This window comes from Salvia miltiorrhiza, chromosome 3 (assembly GCF_028751815.1).
Source record: "Salvia miltiorrhiza cultivar Shanhuang (shh) chromosome 3, IMPLAD_Smil_shh, whole genome shotgun sequence".
NCBI classification, from domain to species: domain Eukaryota; kingdom Viridiplantae; phylum Streptophyta; class Magnoliopsida; order Lamiales; family Lamiaceae; genus Salvia; species Salvia miltiorrhiza.
This window is the reverse complement of record NC_080389.1, coordinates 62,675,244-62,695,344: the sequence shown is the minus strand read 5'-3', so window position 1 is coordinate 62,695,344 and position 20,101 is coordinate 62,675,244. Positions and strand designations below refer to the sequence as shown.

At 39.8% G+C, this 20,101-nt stretch overlaps 5 protein-coding genes across 6 annotated transcripts in view; 4 read left to right on the top strand and 1 right to left on the bottom strand.

Moving 5' to 3' along the window:
• LOC131015234 (probable glycosyltransferase At3g07620) overlaps positions 1-20,101 on the bottom strand; it is a 1,181,237-nt gene that overhangs the window by 14,124 nt on the left and 1,147,012 nt on the right. The gene's annotated exons all lie outside the window — the stretch shown is intronic.
• LOC131015248 (carotenoid 9,10(9',10')-cleavage dioxygenase-like) lies at positions 1,740-5,932 on the top strand. The gene is made up of 11 exons (XM_057943553.1): positions 1,740-2,049; positions 2,146-2,247; positions 2,358-2,463; positions 3,566-3,825; positions 3,919-4,098; positions 4,182-4,260; positions 4,352-4,433; positions 4,669-4,731; positions 4,813-5,255; positions 5,331-5,542; positions 5,626-5,932. Exons 1-11 carry the CDS (start codon positions 1,942-1,944, stop codon positions 5,728-5,730), a joined length of 1,740 nt encoding a protein of 579 aa, XP_057799536.1. The 5' UTR covers positions 1,740-1,941; the 3' UTR covers positions 5,731-5,932.
• On the top strand, positions 6,249-7,907 carry LOC131015275 (E3 ubiquitin-protein ligase ATL42-like). Its single transcript, XM_057943601.1, has one exon. It carries the CDS (start codon positions 6,433-6,435, stop codon positions 7,603-7,605), a length of 1,173 nt encoding a protein of 390 aa, XP_057799584.1. The 5' UTR covers positions 6,249-6,432; the 3' UTR covers positions 7,606-7,907.
• Positions 14,916-19,764, top strand: LOC131015229 (receptor kinase-like protein Xa21). 2 transcript variants are annotated; one of them, XM_057943526.1, is made up of 4 exons: positions 14,916-15,838; positions 15,913-18,629; positions 18,744-18,770; positions 19,374-19,764. In XM_057943526.1, exon 2 carries the CDS (start codon positions 16,250-16,252, stop codon positions 18,620-18,622), a length of 2,373 nt encoding a protein of 790 aa, XP_057799509.1. In that variant the 5' UTR covers positions 14,916-15,838; positions 15,913-16,249; the 3' UTR covers positions 18,623-18,629; positions 18,744-18,770; positions 19,374-19,764. The 2 variants fall into 2 exon arrangements, with proteins under 2 accessions (XP_057799509.1, XP_057799510.1); XM_057943527.1 differs by having other exon boundaries at positions 18,736-18,770.
• On the top strand, positions 15,346-16,145 carry LOC131019141 (receptor-like protein 33). The gene is made up of 2 exons (XM_057947826.1): positions 15,346-15,838; positions 15,913-16,145. Exons 1-2 carry the CDS (start codon positions 15,346-15,348, stop codon positions 16,143-16,145), a joined length of 726 nt encoding a protein of 241 aa, XP_057803809.1.

Sequence of the window (20,101 nt, the reverse complement as noted above, 5' to 3'; positions counted from 1 at the left end):
TTAGAAAGTGCATGCTACTCCCTCCGTTCCCCTGTATGTGATACTTTTTTATTGGACACGGAAGTTAAGAAACGTGTATTTTGTTTGTAGGTGAAAATGTGTTTAAAGGGTAAAATTTTTACCAAAAAAAGAAAGAGTCTCACTTACAGTGGGACGTCTTAAATAGAAAGAGTTTCAGATATAGTGGGACAGAGGGAGTATTTATTTCTTTCTATATGAATTTAACTTCATTAAGGAAGTATAATTCATTTCAAAGAAAAAAAAAAGGAAGTATAATTCGAAAAATATACTGGTCAACAATATGGTATTAAATGTTATTAATATAAATAATGCATTATTCTAAAATAATTATTCTCCAAATGCCTATGTAGAGCAACGATCATCCGAGGATGATAAAATTTGGTGAAATCAAATTGAATGAAATATTTTTAGTCAACTGTTATAATTTTTTTTTATAAAAAAGGAGTATTATTTTTTGCAATTATGACAAAAGATACTATAGTACTTTTACTAGTTTCATAATATCGCCTTATTAGATCCCTAAATAATGCTAGGAACCTCGAATCTATTTATCTATTTTTTTAGTTGGATGAAAGAGGATCAACTATTTTTTTTTTTTTTACATATAATAAGTTTGCAATTACTTATTTACCCCAATTAATGCATGTATAGATAACTATATTACACCCTAGATAATGGCTTATTACAATTACATTACAACATCAAATTAGATAACTTTTCGACTATTTTCGAAATATACTAAAGTCAATGCAAAATAAGTCACTTGCTAGGATGCATAAAAAATAATTAAATATTATAATAATTGCTCATCTATTTTTAACTATAATTAAGACAAAGATTAGTTGTTGACCTTACGCAATTGCACCTAGCTTTGGCGGTTTCTATGTCAATCTTAAATTGCGAATTTCCCAATTTAGATGCTTTCAATAGGAGATATTATTTGGAAATTTTGTTTCTTACTAAAAATATCATAATCGGTTGGTCGTTTTCAGATATAAAAAGTTATGTCAAATAATTTCTACTAAAAACAAAAAAAGAAGAACAATAATGAAACACAAAAACTTCTATATATGAAACCGATTTTATGGTGAAACCGGTTTCACAGTGACACTACTTCAACATATAAAGACACTTGTATATTGAAGTAGTGTCATTGTGAAGTTAGTTTCACCATGAAATCGATTTCACATGAGATCACCTGATAATAAAATGGGAGCAACCTGAATATGCCTTCGAACGATTTTTTTTTTTTTTTCCTTCTTTTGAAGAAAAAAGTCAAAAGCCCAATAACTATGTTGGAGCTCTTAAAGTCTTATGTCATGGCATCTCATTCTCATTTTGTTTATTATGTGGGTAAATGTCCAACATAAAATAACAATGAAAATCTATGGATAAATGTCCAACACAATATATTCATATAATAAACACTTAATCGATTACGACAGAACTTCAAACGTCTGATTATCACAAAATGATACTAGTAGAGAAACCTTACATTTGTTAAATGGGAGGGAGGTAGTAGTATACTACTCCATCCCTCCTTATAAAACATAATTTTTAAATGGTACAAATTTTAATAAAATAGTTGAATGTGTTGTGAGTAGAATAAGGGTCCCACCTTATTGTAAGTGGAAAACTTATCAAAAATAGACTGAATATATTTTATGAGGACGAACGAAAATGACAAATTGAATACATTTTATAAGGACGGAGGGAGCAGTATTTAGATGTAGAAAGATGTTCTTGAAAAGACAAAAACATAAAACTCATTCAAACAAACTATTGATTACTCTCATCACTCTTTGTCCCAAAATCCACACCTCATTCTTTATATACACATACAAAACACACACATATATACAAATCTCTTAGTGTATGTATAGACTATAGAGCCTTAGAATATATGCAAGGAACAGAAATATGGGCAGTTTTGGATTGCATTGCTCCTCAGTAAAGCCTTCTTCATATCCCCCCAAAATCAACCATCATTCTCACTCTTCTCTCTCATTTTCCTCCTTCACTTTAAAGGTATTCTTTCTTCAAATGCATGCACACACACACACACACACACATACATATATATTTATTTATATTAGTAAGCTTATGATCTTAATTTGGCTGCAGCCGCCATTTTCGAAGAGGATCAAGGAGGCCTCATTGAGATTGTTGGATGCATTTGTAGATTCTGCATTCGAGTTTCTTGATCAGCCCTTATTCCCATCTCAGGTAAAAATCCACATTTCATCATTTCATGCAAATGGGATTCATAAAGTTTCAATCTTTTTTCCAAAGAAGAAAAAAAGATTCAATTTTTTTGGTTGAATTTTCATGGACAGAGCAATTTTTCTCCGGTGGAAGAGATCGGAGAAGCAGTAGACGTGACGGAATCGGTAATCGGAAAAATCCCAGATGATTTTCCGGCGGGAGTTTATATCAGAAACGGTAGCTTTCTTCGTTAGTTCCGATAATATCATATTATTAATTTATTTATTATTACTATTAATATATATCTAGTTCGTTCATATATATGTTGGCAGTTGCTTTTTTGTAGGGCAAAATGTGTCCAAAAAGAAAATTCTATGATCATGAATTGAAGTAGATAGTGACATAACAATGACTTTTTTTTTCAAGTTAAAAATAGTTGGAGTTTTGGAGATTATAGGAATCTTTATTGTAAAATCCAAAACTAGAAGAATTAGTAGTTTTTGTTTGGTGAAAAATCCAAAAAGATGCATTCATCCAATGCTTGTTTAACTTGTTCTGCTTCGCTTTGCAAGTTCCGTTTCTTGTGTTATCCTATGACGATAAGGCTGTTGTATATGCTCGATTCTTGCTTGTTGCCATCTATACAAGAAATGGAATTTGAGTGCTATCAATCTCTTATCTTCTTTTCATCCAATGCTTGTTTAACTTGTTCTGCTTCGCTTTGCAAGTTCCGTTTCTTGTGTTATCCTATGACGATGATGCTGCTATGCTCGATTCTTGCTCGTTGCCATCCATACAAGAAATGGAATTTGAGTGCTATCAATCTCTTATCTTCCTTTCATCCAATGCTTGTCTAACTTGTTCCAAGTTCTGTTTCTTGTGTTATCCTATGACGATGATGCTTGTTGTATATGCTCGATTCTTGCTCATTGCCATCTATACAAGAAATGGAATCTGAGTGCTATCAATCTCTTATCTTCCTTTCATCCAATGCTTGTTTAACTTGTTCTGCTTCGCTTTGCAAGTTCTGTTTCTTGTGTTTATCCTATGACGATGATGCTGTTATATATTCTCGATTCTTGCTCGTTGCCACCTATACAAGAAATGGAATTTGAGTGGTCTCAATCACTTATCTAACTTATCAACTTGATGGAATCATTGGAAAGGGACTAATAGGTTTAGGATAAGTGTAAAAAAGGCGTCGTTTCTTGCAATAGTGTTTCTCAACATTCATGTCTTAAGCTGCCTAACATGTGGGATCGACTGTTGTTCCTTTTTCCTTTTCCTTTCTTTGAGGTTGTTTGAAAATTTTCAAGAAATGGTGTTGGATTTGGTGCAGGACCAAACCCCCTATTCGGAGGTTTAAAATCGACAAATTCCATATTTGGAAAGTCTAGCCACACTTGGATAGAAGGAGAAGGAATGCTTCATGCTCTATACTTCTCTAAACATGGTGATGGCAGATGGGAGGTTTCGTACAGAAACAGACACGTCGAGACAGACACTTTCAAGCTAGAAAAGGCGAGGAAGAAACCGGCATTTCTCCCTGCCATAGAAGGGGACTCTCTAGCTGTGCTCTCTGCTTATCTACTTAACTATGTGAGGGGCTCAAATTAATAACAATGCAGATGGTTTTTTCACTCTTTTTCTAGCTGAGATCACTGATTAGGCGATTTCTGTGTGTCGTGTTAGTTGAGATTCGGGTTCGTGAACAAGTATCTGAGCAACACCAGTGTGTTTGAGCACTCCGGGAAGCTCTACTCAGCTGCCGAGAACCATATCCCTCAAGAGATGGACGTTTTCACGCTTGAAACGAGGCGAAATTGGGATGTGAATGGATCTTGGAATAGGCCATTTACCAGCCATCCAAAGGTATAATAAAACTTTGATTTTTCATGTCTTTTTGCTTACTTTTATTGCTCCGTGCATCGCTGAATCTTTAGCAACGCACGCAGAGGGATCCAGACACGGGAGAGCTCGTGATCATGGGGATTCATCCAGAAAAGCCTTACTTGGAGCTGGGAGTGATCTCAGGTATGAATGAATGCTAGAATCTTCATCACTTTATCACTTTATCAAGAGCTAAAAATTTCATGTTGAATCATTTCCAACAATATTTCTTCAGTTGATGGAGATAAACTGCTTCACAGAGTCGATCTCGGGCTCGACAGATGTTGCCTTTGCCACGAAATAGGGATCACGACGAGGTAAGAAGAGCTCGAACGTACACTACAAGAATTCAGCACATAGTGTTGTCTATGTGGAAAACGTCTTTTTTTTAGGCCGTTATTGTCTATTCTGGGGTGCTCATACACAACAATGTTGTCTATTTAAACATAGACAGCACAATTTGTTGTCTATATAATGATAGACAACATTAAACACACATATGCATTCATATTTGGCTTCAATTGTGATGATGGATGGCCTTGTTTTGATCAGGTATAATGTGATCATGGATTTCCCTCTGACCTTGGACATTAACCGACTGATACGAGGCGGGCCGTGAGTGTTCTTCGCCTCGCTCACGACACTATTCTTCGATAAAATCCAGAGCCATTGATTGATTTGTTTTCAAATGTGCAGTCTGATAGAGTACAATGGGGAGGAATATGCAAGGATTGGCATCATGCCTCGTTACGGAGATCCCGATTCTCTCAGGTGGTTCGACGTGGAGCCGGGCTGCACGTTTCACATCATCAACTGCCACGAGGAAGGCGATGAGGTCGTGGTCGTGGCGTGCAGGGCTCGGGGCTCCATCATACCGGGCCCCGAGTTCGGCCTCAACAAGCACGAGTGGTTCTCAAAGGGGTTCCACAAGCAGATCACCGGTGATGCAGAGGATGCGCCTTTTCTTTCGCGTGTTTACGAGTGGAGGCTCAACGTGCTCACGGGCCACGCGGCCGAGAGGAACCTCACCGGAGCCGACTACTCGATGGAGTTCCCAATCATCAATGATAAGTATAGCAGCAAAATTTGCAACTATGGCTACACACAGGTGGTCAGCCCCAAGGCCAGCTCCACATCAGGTAGCTTGCTCTTCTTCACATTCTACCAAAAATCGAGCTTTTTTGTAAACCTCGTACCACGTGGAATTGTTCTAGGCATGACGAAATACGGAGGGCTAGCCAAACTTCATCTACGAGAGAGGAAACGAGGCGATGGGGGGCTGATAAAGGTCGAGCACCACGAGCTCCCGGAGAACACCTTCTGCTCGGGGGCTGCTTTCGTGGCCAAAAGGGGAGGCGGGGGTGCAGACGAGGACGATGGATGGATCGCTACATACGTGCATAACGAAGACGCAAACACATCTCATGTAACTAACTAACTAACTAACTAACTCTATGACACAGTTTTGATGATGCTCTAGTGATTGATGGCACATATTTCTTCTTGTAGGTGCACATAGTTGATGCCAAGAATTTCTCCGGTGAGGCCGTCGCGGTCATCGATCTTCCGAGCAGGGTGCCTTATGGATTTCATGGAGCTTTTGTCACATTTTGACAGCAGAATCTATGGAGGTGATTGAGCAGTATATGAGATTAGGAAACAATAGTTCACTTTGTAAAATGCTAAAAATGTGACCTAGTGTTAGGACAGATTTTGTGAGGCTGTCTAAATCTTGAACATTAGTGAAAGTTGTTGTAAAATTTCAATGGATGCTGTTTTTGTATATTAAAGCATCAAATAAAGATAACATTCTATATATCATAATTCTAAACTAAAATCTCTATCACCAGTTAGAATAATGATAGGCAAAGCCAATAGTTGCATTTTGTTTTATTGGCTGTCCATTTGTGTATGAAAACAACATTTATATTATCACTGAGAGATACATCTGCTGCAGTCTTCAATTTTCAACATGCTATAATTTAAGAATTCAATAATTGAGAGTTGACAAAGAATGCTTTACAAATAAGAACATGATATTTGTGGTCAAAAGCCAGCAATTCCCAAATAAAATAGTGTGTATATATATATATATATAAAAGAACCTCCATTTGAAAGTAACATATTGGCTTCTTATTTCAACAAGATTATGCATCAGCAAATATTCAAAGATGCTTTCTTGAAATTAAATAAAACTTAGGTGGACAGAAAGATCCAAAGAGTAATCCAAAGCATCATCATCCATAGCTAAATTTGACTCAAACATAGATCTCTTCATCTCATGATCAAGAAACAATACAAATAGTGAAGCAAAGTATGGATAAATTTCCATCTAAAATGGATCATCTGAGACAGCTGATTGCTCTTCTGCCCTTGCTGGTGTGTGCAGAAGCTCGAAACACGAGCAACGAGCACGACGTGAATCCACTTAAACCGAGCATGGCGGTGGTGCTAGTAGTCCTATCCATCATGTTCAGCCTCACTTTCCTCATCCTCGCCTACGCCAAGTTCTGCCACGGGACGGGATCCGGGCCCTCGGATCTCCTCCAGAACCCTAACGGTTCCGTTGGAACGAGAGCCCGGTTCTCGGGCGTGGACAAGACCACCATAGAGTCACTCCCATTCTTCAGATTCTCCTCACTCCGGGGCTCAAAGGAAGGCCTGGAGTGCGCCGTGTGCCTCTCAAGATTCGAGGACACGGAGCTCCTCCGCCTCCTCCCCAAATGCCGGCACGCCTTCCACATCAGCTGCATCGACACGTGGCTGGAGAATCACTCCAGCTGCCCCCTCTGCAGGCACAAGCTCGACGCAGGGGACATCAAGAGCTCGAGGCACAGCAGCAGCTCGTGGGAGGAGCCTAGCCTCGAGTTCTTCATACAGAGGGAGCAGAGCCAGAGCCAGGGCAGGTCATCGCGGTTCAACCTCGCCAACACGCTCCACAAGCTCACGAGAGGGAGGAGGCCGGACGCCCCGTTGGCTCAAGAATTCAAGAACCACAGCAACGGGACGAGGATTCTCCACCATGTGAAGCACAGGATCATTGTATCAGATGTCATACACAACAGCAGGTGGAGCGATGTCAACTCCTCGGACCTCATGTCCCTCAACGCCTCGTTGCTGAACCTCCCCACCACAAGCGGGAGGTTCAACGACGAGGCTGCAGCAAGAGAGCAAATCTTGAAGATCAAGGAGGATTTGGAGAGGAAGAGGCTGTTTGAGTCCAAGATTGCTGCTGCTGAAACTTCAAGCATGCTGTCTAGATCAGCTGATCCGGCACAGAAAAGATCGATGTCAGAGATCACAAACGTGTCAAGATTCACGGATACGAACTCGAGCAGCAGCAGGATCAGTGGATTCTCAACTTCACTCAACTCAGACAAGGATGAAAAGGTTAGGAGGCTGTGGCTACCTATAGCTAGAAGAACCATTCAGTGGTTTTCCGGCCAAGAAACGAGCTCGAACGACGCGCAACCTAAGCCGGATGTCTGAATGCATCCTTCAAGAAACAAGATTTGCTAGTTTCCATTGCTGGTTTTATTTCAAATTGTTGGGAAAAGAAACTGTATCTACACATTTAGACATTAGGCTTTCAACCAACACTACTCCTTGGTGTTGTATACACAATCTAAATCAAGCAAATTTGTGTGTCAAAATCTAGTAGAGATGATAGCCATGATCTGAGCTATCAGCATCTGAATGAACAAACTGTAACATCTCAATGATCTCATTAACCAAACAAAAAAAAAATGAAGAAAAAAAGAAAGAAAGAAAGATGGTATTTTGTTTTACTATTTTTGGTGTCCCAATTTTTTTGTCACATTTTTTGTGTAAGGTTCTAACTTAACATGTTACTCGAGCTTCGCGCTCAAGCTCGACTCGTTTAAGGTTCATGCACTAAAAATTTGTGAACAGGCTCGCGAGCATGTCGGCGAACAATCGAACCCGAACATATTCGTGAACTGAAGTAGTCGACGACCCTTCACCGGAGGAGGGACGTGGCAGCCGGAGTTCTGTGAGGGAGAGGGTGGGGCGGCCGGATTCTGAGAGAGAGAGAGAGAGGGGAATTGTGGAGAGAGAGAGAATGAAGGAGAAAGCAGAAAGGGGTTAAGATGTTGGGCTCCTATTTTGGGCCGTTTTCTTTTTATTTAGCTGGCCCAATATTCTTTTTTTTATTGGGCTGAGATTTTTAATATTAGTTGGGCCCCTTTTATTTTAGTTAGCTGAGCCTGATGCATTTCAGTTTTCGATCGAGTCTTCGTCTGCGTCTCCGACTTTGTCTCAACTCTTCACCTTCGTCTTCGTCTGCGTCTCTGTATTTGACTCAACCTCAAGTCTTCGTCTTCATCTTCGTCTTCGTCTTTGTCTTCTTCTCAGTCGGGCCGACATTTGTATGGACCACGAGAGAGTAGGGATGGAAAACCCACACCCATCAAGATGTTGGAAATATGGTTTTATGCCATATCTGAAAATTTTTATTTAATTAAATATTTATTATTTAATTAAAATAATGATTGGATGTTAATCTACATCTCGAGTAGATCAACGTGATATACTTGAAGTCTCAAAACCGATTTCCGGTGAGTGAGATATTGTATGTCAAAGTTTGGATGTTGAAGAGGGAAAATCAGTTTCAACTTCTGCGTTCAACGATTGCGGCCACCTACCGCGTTCAACGATTGCGGCCACCTACCGAGTTCAACGATTGCGGCCACCTACCGCGTTCAACGATTGCGGCCACCTACCACACCCGCCGGAATTGACTGACGTTCCGTTCACACCGGCCGTTCACACTAGGTTTAACACCTATAAATACGGGTGTGTTGTGAACTCATAACTCACAACTTAGAACTCACAACTCAGAACTAACGACTCTGAGAACTCACAACTCACATCAAATTCTGCATTCCACCTCAACCTCTAGCTCAGTTCTTGATCCTATTCAGTTCGCCGGAGCTCGCCGGATTGTGGTGCTACATCCGACGAGACGAAGTCGTTTTACCTTTGGGGAAGATACGCCTTAACCGAAGAGCACTACCGGGGCGATAATCTTCTTGCGGGAAGAGATTCATCTCGACTCGACTTAGTTTATACGTATAATTTATTTATACAGTATATTTCAGTTGTATACATTTATTTGAGTTGTAATTTCTCAAATTATTTCGTTGTAATATTTTTCAATTATTTTGAGTTGTATTATCTCAAAATTTTATTTTGTAATATCTTGATCGTGTACCCGGTTCTAACAATCGCAAGAAGATTAATTTCTCTGCCGTTGATACACGTTCGAGAAATGGCTCACACCGACGTCAATATGGATGGCTCCACCACCTCTGCAACCATCGGTTCAACCACGTCGTCAATATTTTCCTCGTTTGCATCAACGGGGGCTTCTTCGTCAACATCTAGAACTATTGGTCTTGCCGAGAAACCATCAACGTTCTCAGGCAAGAACTTCAAATATTGGCAAGAGAAGATGCTATTCTACCTCACAACCGTGGGGTTTGCCGGATTCTTAATGGAGGATAAACCTCCAACCCCGAGTGAAGGGGAAGGGGAGACAAGCAAAGAAATTCGTGCCGGATATTTGAACTGGTGTCGCGGCGACTACTTGTGCCGTAACACCGTTCTCATGTCTCTGGACGAACGGCTCTATCGTGTTTTCAAGGTTCATGAAACCGCGAAACAATTGTGGGAGGCCCTTGATCTGAAATATCAAGTGGACAAGGCAAATACTACCAAGTATATTGTCGCCAAATGGTTGGAATATAAAATGGTCGACTCCCGGCCATTGATGGACCAAGTGGAAGAGTTCCAAAATCTTTCACATGAGGTTCAAGCCGAAGGGATGCCCTTGGCGGATGCATTGCTCGTTGCAATCATCATAGAGAAATTACCTCCTAGTTGGAGGAAATTTCAAAACCTTTTGAAGCATGAGCGCTCGGAGATGTCCGTGCCGATATTAATATCCAAGCTTCAAATGGAGGATCACGTGAGAAGTCGTGATCAAAAGGGAAAAGCTCCAATGGAGGCAAAGGCCAATCTCACCGAGAAAGGCGGTCCCTTCAACAAACGTGGTCGCCCTAACCCTAATAATAAGGGTAAAGGGAAGCAAGGCGGACATCAACCATCAAAGTTTGATGGTGTATGTTATAATTGTGACAAAAAAGGTCACATGGCTAAGGATTGCCGCAAGCCAAAGCGGAAGAAAGCAAATGGCAACGTGAACAACGTCGAAAAGGACTTCGACGATTGGAACCACGATGACTTTGCTGCCATGATCTCCGAGGTGAATCATGTGGACAACCCGAACGCTTGGTTCGTGGACACCGGCGCTACCGTCCATATATGCATAAATCGTGAGTTGTTCCACAACTACAAAGAAGTGGAAAACAAAACGATAATGGAGGCTAGCGAGCGGACATCCAAAGTCCTTGGCATGGGAGATGTGATTCTTCAACTCACGTCGGGCGTGGAGATCACATTAAAAGACGTATTACACGTTCCAACTGTCCGAAAGAATTTAATTTCGGGCTTTAGGCTTACGAATAAGGATTTTGAATTGTTTTTCAAATCCGACTATGTTGTAATACGCAAGTGGGGAAAGTTCCTAGGGAAAGGCTATGCCTCCGAAGGACTTTTCAAACTTGGTGTAAGAGCTTGTAAGCCTGCCAAGGCTAAAATCAATAAAGATGCATCAACCTCTTCTGCTTACTTGATTGAGTGTTCAGATTTATGGCATTGTAGACTTGGACATGTTAATCTAAATGCTATAAAGAGATTAGTAAAAATGAATTTACTAAAAGTTGATGAATACAACTCACAAGTAAAATGTGAAGTTTGTGTTGAAGCCAAAATGGCTAAGTTACCGTTTAAATCGGTAGAAAGGAGCACTCAACCATTGGAACTTATTCACACCGATGTTTGTGATTTAAAGTTCGTGCAAACTAGGGGTGGCAAGAAGTACTTTATCACCTTTATAGACGATTGCATAAAGTATTGTTACCTTTACTTATTGAAAAGTAAAGATGAGGCTATTGAAGCTTTTAGAAACTTCAAAAATGAAGCCGAGAATCAACTTGGATGTCGAATTAAGATGGTTCGAAGTGATAGAGGTGGAGAATATGTAGCTCCGTTTGCTGAATTATGCAACGAAAGTGGTATAATCCATCAAACGACGGCTCCTTATTCACCACAATCTAATGGCGTTGCTGAACGCAAGAATCGAACTCTTAAGGAGATGATGAATGCCTTGTTGATTAGTTCAGGATTACCCCAGAACATGTGGGGGGAAGCTGTCTTAACGGCCAACTATATCTTGAACAAGATTCCACTCAAAGGGAAAGATGTAACTCCCTATGAGCTATGGAAAGGAAGGAAACCTTCGTATAAATACCTCAAAGTGTGGGGGTGTTTAGCCAAGGTAGAAGTGCCTTTACCAAAGCAAGTTACAATAGGACCTAAAACGGTGGATTGTATCTTCATTGGTCATGCACTTAATAGCAGTGCCTATCGTTTTATAGTGCACAGATCGGAGATACCTGATATACATGTTGGGACAACGATAGAATCAAGGAATGCTATATTCTTTGAAAATATCTATCCTAACAAGGATAAAAGTACATCGAACTCTAATGATGGAGTTGATGGTGATGCTACAGGTTCTAAACCTATGGAAGTAGCTAGTAATTCTACTCAAGTAGATGATGCCACGGGTTCTAATCATGTACCACCTAATAGGAAAAGACCAAGGTCTAAACCTATGGATGTAGAACCGAGACGTGGGGAACGAGTTAGAAAAGCTAATGTCTATGGACCGGATTATGTTGTCTTGATGCTAGATGGCGAACCGGTGACGATTAAAGAAGCTATGTCTGGCTCAGATGCAGCTCTCTGGAAAGAAGCCATCGATATTGAGATTGATTCCATTATGCAGAATCATACTTGGGTGTTAGTGGATCTACCACCTGGAAGTAAAGCTTTAGGATGCAAATGGATCCTAAAGAAGAAGTACAAATCTGATGGTACTATAGATAAGTACAAAGCCCGACTTGTCGTTCAAGGTTTCAGGCAGAAAGAAGGGTACGATTTCTTCGATACCTATTCACCTGTGACCAGACTAACATCTATTCGGATGCTTCTCGCTATTGCTGCCTTGCACAATCTCGAGATTCACCAAATGGATGTGAAAACTGCATTCTTGTATGGCGAGTTGGAAGATGAAATATATATGAAGCAACCTGAAGGGTTTGTAGTACCTGGGCAAGAGCACAAAGTATGCAAACTTCAAAGGTCTTTATATGGGTTGAAGCAAGCACCGCTTCAATGGCATTTAAAATTTGACAGTGTAATGTTGTCAAATGAATTCAGAATCAATGAGTGCGATAAATGTGTCTACATTAAGAATTCTAATAACGGATATGTTATTGTTTGTCTTTATGTAGATGACATGCTCATCATGGGAAGTAATTCCCGAGTGATTCAAGAAACCAAAGGCATGCTAAGTAAAAATTTTAGCATGAAAGATATGGGCTTAGCTGATGTTATCCTTGGAATTAAAATTCTAAGAAGACCTGATGGTATTACTATAACACAATCTCACTACGTTGAGAAAGTGTTAAAGAAATTCAACGCTTTTGACAAGCCAATAGCTAAGACACCATGGGAACCTAGTGTGCATTTGAGTGTACACAAGGGAGAACCTGTTGACGCGATAGAATATGCGAAGATTATTGGGAGCTTGTTGTATCTAACAAATTGCACTCGTCCCGATATAGCATGCTCGGTCAACAAGTTGGGCAGCTTTACAGCTAACCCTAGTAATGAACATTGGAAAGCTCTTGAAAGGGTTTTGAGATATTTGAAATATACTCAAAACTATGCGATTCATTATACTAGGGAACCCTCTGTACTTGAAGGGTACTGTGATGCAAATTGGATATCTGATGCCAAAGACTCGTTTTCAACGAGCGGTTATGTATTCACTGTGGGGGGGGGTGCTGTGTCTTGGAAATCCAAGAAGCAAACATGTATTGCTAGATCGACCATGGAATCAAAATTCATAGCTTTGGATAAAGCTGGTGAAGAAGCCGAGTGGCTTAAAAATTTCCTCGAGGATATTCCATGTTGGTCGAAACCTGTGTCGTCCGTGATAATTCATTGTGATAGTCAAGCTGCTATCGGACGAGCACAAAATCATTTGTATAACGGTAAGTCGAGACATATTCGTCGACGTCATAATACCGTGAGACATCTGGTCACTAGTGGAGTTATCACAATTGATTATATAAGATCAATTGATAACATAGCGGATCCTTTGACAAAAAGTATCCATCGAGATCAGATGTATAAACTGTTAGGGGGAATGGGTTTGAAGTCCACAAATTAAGGATAATCATAGTGGCAACCCAACCATGATGACTGGAGGATCCCAAGAACTTGGTTCAATGGGACAACTAAGCTATGAAAATCCGTGTGTTGAACACTCGAATTGCCTATTCCTTGTAGAACAGTGAGTGTTCCGAAACCTGCACGTGGTGAGGTTAAGTCTTTGACTTTTAATGACTCTAGAACTCCTCGAAGAGGACAAGTATAGCAGGATACTTGAGTTAAGAGTCACCTATGTAAGTGTGAAGTGGGGCCGCTTCGATTGAACACTTATGAATCCAAAGAGGTGTTCCAAGGCCTGTAATGGACACAAACGTGAGAACGAATAAGGATTGAAGCAATATTGTGTCAATATTGTTGACTCAGTATACACCGAGGAGGACTAGTTCAAGGAACACAATCCACTAGGCCGCCGGTATACTCGATAATATTGACTATGGCAGGTTCAAAGCCACAAGCTACCTTTCCAAATGCAATGTTGTATCTTAAGAGGACTGAGCTAAGTGTCTGCATACTTTCGTATACTGATTTCTCACTCATGTGGGGGATTGTTGGAAATATGGTTTTATGCCATATCTGAAAATTTTTATTTAATTAAATATTTATTATTTAATTAAAATAATGATTGGATGTTAATCTACATCTCGAGTAGATCAACGTGATATACTTGAAGTCTCAAAACCGATTTCCGGTGAGTGAGATATTGTATGTCAAAGTTTGGATGTTGAAGAGGGAAAATCAGTTTCAACTTCTGCGTTCAACGATTGCGGCCACCTACCGCGTTCAACGATTGCGGCCACCTACCGAGTTCAACGATTGCGGCCACCTACCGCGTTCAACGATTGCGGCCACCTACCAAACCCGCCGGAATTGACTGACGTTCCGTTCACACCGGCCGTTCACACTAGGTTTAACACCTATAAATACGGGTGTGTTGTGAACTCATAACTCACAACTTAGAACTCACAACTCAGAACTAACGACTCTGAGAACTCACAACTCACATCAAATTCTGCATTCCACCTCAACCTCTAGCTCAGTTCTTGATCCTATTCAGTTCGCCGGAGCTCGCCGGATTGTGGTGCTACATCCGACGAGACGAAGTCGTTTTACCTTTGGGGAAGATACGCCTTAACCGAAGAGCACTACCGGGGCGATAATCTTCTTGCGGGAAGAGATTCATCTCGACTCGACTTAGTTTATACGTATAATTTATTTATACAGTATATTTCAGTTGTATACATTTATTTGAGTTGTAATTTCTCAAATTATTTCGTTGTAATATTTTTCAATTATTTTGAGTTGTATTATCTCAAAATTTTATTTTGTAATATCTTGATCGTGTACCCGGTTCTAACACAAGACTCTCAAGTCTTGCAATATTTGTGTATATAGCTTGCAGTTATTAGGGACTCATCATAATTTGCAGCCATGGAGAAAAAGCTTTATTGCATTTTGCAGTATGCATTCCTAATCACCATAACCTTCCCAATGCTTTCTTCTGAATCCAAACAACCTTTGAGCCTTGCAACTGATCAAACTGCCCTTATTTCACTCAAACATACATCTCTTTTACTTGCAACTAATTGGACCAACTCCACCTCCGTCTGCAGCTGGATTGGCGTCACTTGCAGCTTCCGCCACCACAGAGTAGCTGCCTTGAATCTCTCCAACATGGCTCTCTCCGCCACCATTCCACCGCAGCTCGGACACCTCTCCTTCCTCGTCTCCCTCGACCTCTCCAACAACCTTTTCCATGGAGATTTGCCTCAAGAGCTGTCTCTCCTTCGCCGTTTGAAGTTCATATCTTTCCGACTCAACAACTTCACCGGAGACATCCCTCCGATGTTGGGTCAGTTACCAAAATTAGAGCACTTGTCTTTAAGCAACAACAGCTTCATAGGTTCCATCCCAAAATCGCTCTCAAACCTCACAAACCTACAATTTCTTGACTTATCTTTCAATTCTCTAAGTGGAGAAATTCCAAAAGAGTTTGGGAGACTTCAAAGTCTACAAACTCTATCTGTTCGATTCAATCGTCTATCCGGTGCTATACCATCAGCCATATTCAACATCTCGACCCTTGTAGCTATAGGATTGGGACACAATGAACTGAGTGGAAGTCTTCCAACAGACATGTGCCATAATCTTCCATTTCTTGCTGATATTCGTCTTTCTTACAATCAGCTGAGTGGCACGATTCCCTCAAATCTATCCCAATGTTCAGGGCTTGAGGTGTTGAGCCTCTCTTACAACTCTTTTAGTGGGGAGATACCTTCAGAAATCGGCTACTTAACATCTCTTCAGTATTTAGCTCTTGGTGGTAACAATTTGAATGGTATGGTTCAAGTTCTTATCACATAAATTAGTGTAAATGAGATTTTATTAGTCTCACGACACTTTTTTTGTCAGGAATACTACCGCATGAGATTGGCCATATTCAGAGTCTGGTTACTTTTGGTGCTGAAATCAATCAGATTGGGGGCTCAATTGATTTCAATATTTTCATGAATATGTCTTCTTTGCAAACCTTAGCACTATGGCGTAACAAATTCACGGGGAACCTTTCAGGGGATGTCGGGAATATTACCATGCTAACAGGGTTAGACCTCTCGGAAAACCATTTTACAGGTACAACAGAGTAATTGTCTGTTTAGCTACAATATGTGTTTTTCAAATCTCATGTTTTGCAGGGCTTATTCCCACTGAATTTGGCCAACTTTACCATTTGGAGTCATTACAACTACAGATGAACAGCTTGAGTGGTTCGATTCCACCTGAGCTCTTTAACATTTCAACTCTTCGGATTCTTTCACTTGTCGGCAATGCTCTGTCAGGGGTTCTTCCAACCCATTTATGCCATGCCTCTCCCTTTCTTGAAGGATTGTATCTTAGTGGAAATTCTATGAGTGGAGCAATACCCAACTCCATCTCTAACTGTTCTCAACTCACAATTCTCTCACTTTCTGAAAACAAATTCAGTGGTTATATACCTACTCATCTCGGCAACCTAAGGCATCTCCAACTTCTTCAACTGAATAGCAACAATCTTACCCAGGCACCATCTTCTTCCTTCATTACTTCATTGACAAATTGCAAGTCTCTAACTATTTTGTCAATTGGTGATAATCCTCTAAATGGTGTCATTCCAGCTTCTGTCGGAAACTTATCTTCCTCACTTCGAATATTCATTGCCAACAACTGCAAATTCAGTGGCAGCATTCCTGTTGAAATTGGCAATTTAAGCAATTTGATGACATTGGCTTTGCTTGGCAATGAGTTATCTGGTAATATTCCACTAACTATAAGCCAAATGCATGAACTTCAAGGATTAGATCTGTCTCATAACATGTTGGGAGGCTCAATATCACATGCTATATGTGATCTATTCAGCCTCAATACTTTAGATATGAGCAAGAATCAATTTTCAGGCCCAATTCCTAAATGTCTTGGAAATGTCTCTTCTTTAAGACATCTTCTTCTAGACTCCAACATTTTGAATTTAAGCATACCATCAAGCTTATGGGGCCTAAAAGATTTGAACTCTCTAGACTTGTCCTCAAATTCATTGAATGGATCCTTACCACAAGAGATCAGTAACTTAGGAGCAGCAATATATATAAACCTATCGATGAATCAGTTGTCAAAGTCGATTCCTAGCACTATCGGGAAGTTGCAGAATTTGATTAATTTGTCATTGGCAAATAATAGACTAGAAGGTCCTATTCCAGTGTCTATGGGAAGCATGATCAATTTGGCAAATCTCGACTTGTCGTACAACAACCTCTCTGGTTCAATTCCAAAGTCTTTAGAAGCACTTCAACACCTCGACTACTTTAATGTCTCTTTCAATAGTTTAAGCGGAGAAATTCCTAATAGAGGTTCTTTTAGAAACTTCACTATGGATTCTTTTAAGGGTAATGAGGCATTGTGTGGAATCCCCAAGTTCCATGTCCAAATTTGCTCTTCAATTTCTAATCACAGATCAAAGAGAAAGAAGGCGGAACGAGCTTCATTTATTGTTTTTGGGGTTGTGGCTCTCATTTCAGTTGTTTGTTTGGCCTTTATAATTGTCAGAAACAAAAGGAAAGATAAGACGAATAGAGAGGTTGATGAGTTGATATTCATTGTGCCGGAAAGAATCTCTTATTATGAACTGCTGCAAGCAACGGAAAGATTCGATGAAAGTAATTTACTTGGCACTGGGAGTTCTTGCTCTGTTTATAAAGGAATTCTTAACAATGGGAAGGATATCGTTGTCAAGGTGTTTAATATGCAGCTAGAAGGTATTTCAAGAATATTCGATGTCGAATGTGAGATACTACGTAGCATTCGACACAGGAATCTGACAAGCGTCATAAGCAGTTGCTCCAATGAAGAGTTCAAGGCATTAGTACTTGAATATATGCCAAAGGGAAACCTTGAAAAATGGTTATATTCCCACAACTATTGCTTGAATATGATGGAGAGATTGAATATAATGATTGATGTTGCATCTGCTTTGGAGTATCTTCACCACGGTTATTCAATGCCCATTGTCCACAACGACTTGAAGCCTAGTAATGTGCTGTTAGATGAAGACATGGTTGCCCATGTAAGCGACTTTGGGATAGCAAAGTTGTTATGCGATGGAGATAGCTTTGTGTTAACCAACACGCTAGCAACATTGGGTTACATCGCTCCAGGTGAAGTTTCTCTAAATATACTGATTGCACTTCACTTTCAATCAATTAATTGTGTCTTCCTTACTGCATACATCATGATTTTTGTTGTTCCAGAGTATGGCTTGGAAGGGCTAGTTTCAACAAGGTGTGATGTGTATAGCTACGGGGTGATGTTGATGGAAACTTTTACGAGAAAAAGGCCTAGTGGTGATATGTTTTGCGGAGATGTGAGCTTAAAGAGATGGGTAGAACTCTCACTTTCGGAGGTCCCAGATGAAGTGATAGATGCCAACTTAGTCATGAATTTGGAGGAAGAAATGATTGACAAGAATATGCAGTGTGTATCATCCATACTTGAATTGGCTCTAAAATGCTCTGCCGACTCTCCAGGGGATAGAATCAACATGAAACAAGCACATGCAGAGTTGCAAAAAATCAAACATCGATTTTCTCAATGAGATTCAAGTAAGCTATTTCATAGTTCTATGTTATTTCTAAAAGGTATTCATATCCCAAATTTCTATCGCAAAGATAGCTAATGATGTCTTCTTCATTTGGTGGCTTTGATGAGGCATATAGTGTTGAAGATTTTGAAAAGGTTAGAAGTAGGGGTGAGCATTCGGGCGGGTTGGGTTGAAACCGAACCGAAATACCCAACCCGAAACCCAAACCGCCTAAAAAATTTCGAACCAAACCAAACCGTTTGACTGGTCAAAATTGAACCAAACCGAACCGTAAATTTTCGGTTCGGTTCGGTTCGGTTTGGCCAAAACCGTTTTTTTTTTTTTTTTTTTAAAGCTATAAGCAAAAATTAAAGTACTATGAATAAGCAAAAATTACCACATCTAGATAAATCCATTTACTTCTACAATCAAGAGTTTGTAAAAATTAAAGAACAAGCACAGAATAAAAATCTTATGTACTTTTGAATTTAATGTAAAGTGTAAAATTCTAAATTTAATTTTTTAATATTTATTAATTAAATATTTAAAAATAAATATTTATTAATTATATTTAAATCGGGCGGGTTCGGTTTATAAACCAAACCGTTTTTCTCAAACCGAACCCGAACCGTTTTCTGGCGGTTTGAAATTTTTCAAACCAAACCGAACCGTTTTCTCTACATAAACCGAACCAAACCGCCCGGTTTGGTTCGGTTCGGTTCGGTTTGGCGGTTCCGGTTTGGTTTTGCTCAGCCCTAGTTAGAAGGCTGTGGCTACCTATAGCTAGAAGAACCATTCAGTGGTTTTCCGGCCAAGAAAAGAGCTCGAACGCCGCGCAACCTAAGCCGGATGTCTGAATGCATCCTTCAAGAAACAAGATTTGGTATTTTCCATTGCTGATTCTATTACAAATTGTTGGCAAAAAAACTGTAACTACACATCTAGACATTAGGCCTTCAACCAACATTACTTCCTTGGTGTTATATACACAATCTAAATGAAGCAAATTTGTGTGTCAAAATCTAGTGGAGATGATAGCCATGATCTGAGCCATCAACATCCGAATTAGAAAGAAAGATGGTATTTTGAATTACTACGTTTGGTGTCACGAATTTTTTGTCACATTTTTGTGTGTAGGATTCTGGTATGTTTGTTAATTCTCATTTAATTTATGTTTGATACTATATAATATATGCAGTTCTATGTTCCTTAGTAATTATATATTCAACATTCATTATATAATTACTGTTATTTGAAAGTTAAACACCAAATTGTGTACACTAAAAATAAAATAAAATAATCAATCTGAATTGATCATTAGAACTAAATGCTACACAACCTAAGCTAGATGTCTGAATTCATCCTTCAAGAAACCAGATTTGCTAGTTTTCATTCTTGATTTTATTTCAAATTGTTGGCACAATACTGTATCTAGACATTAGGCTCCAACCAATAGTGTAAATGAGCCGAGTCGAGCCGTATACTAGCAGGTTC

Coding starts and splice junctions, on each gene's coding strand:
- LOC131015248 (XM_057943553.1), top strand. CDS start 1,942: ATGGGCAGTTTTGGATTGCATTGCTCCTCAGTAAAGCCTTCTTCATAT. Junction 2,464..3,565: donor GGGAGTTTATATCAGAAACG/GTAGCTTTCTTC, acceptor GATTTGGTGCAG/GACCAAACCCCCTATTCGGA. Junction 4,434..4,668: donor GAAATAGGGATCACGACGAG/GTAAGAAGAGCT, acceptor TGTTTTGATCAG/GTATAATGTGATCATGGATT.
- LOC131019141 (XM_057947826.1), top strand. CDS start 15,346: ATGTTGGGTCAGTTACCAAAATTAGAGCACTTGTCTTTAAGCAACAAC. Junction 15,839..15,912: donor TGGTGGTAACAATTTGAATG/GTATGGTTCAAG, acceptor TTTTTTTGTCAG/GAATACTACCGCATGAGATT.
- LOC131015275 (XM_057943601.1), top strand. CDS start 6,433: ATGGATAAATTTCCATCTAAAATGGATCATCTGAGACAGCTGATTGCT.
- LOC131015229 (XM_057943526.1), top strand. CDS start 16,250: ATGAACAGCTTGAGTGGTTCGATTCCACCTGAGCTCTTTAACATTTCA.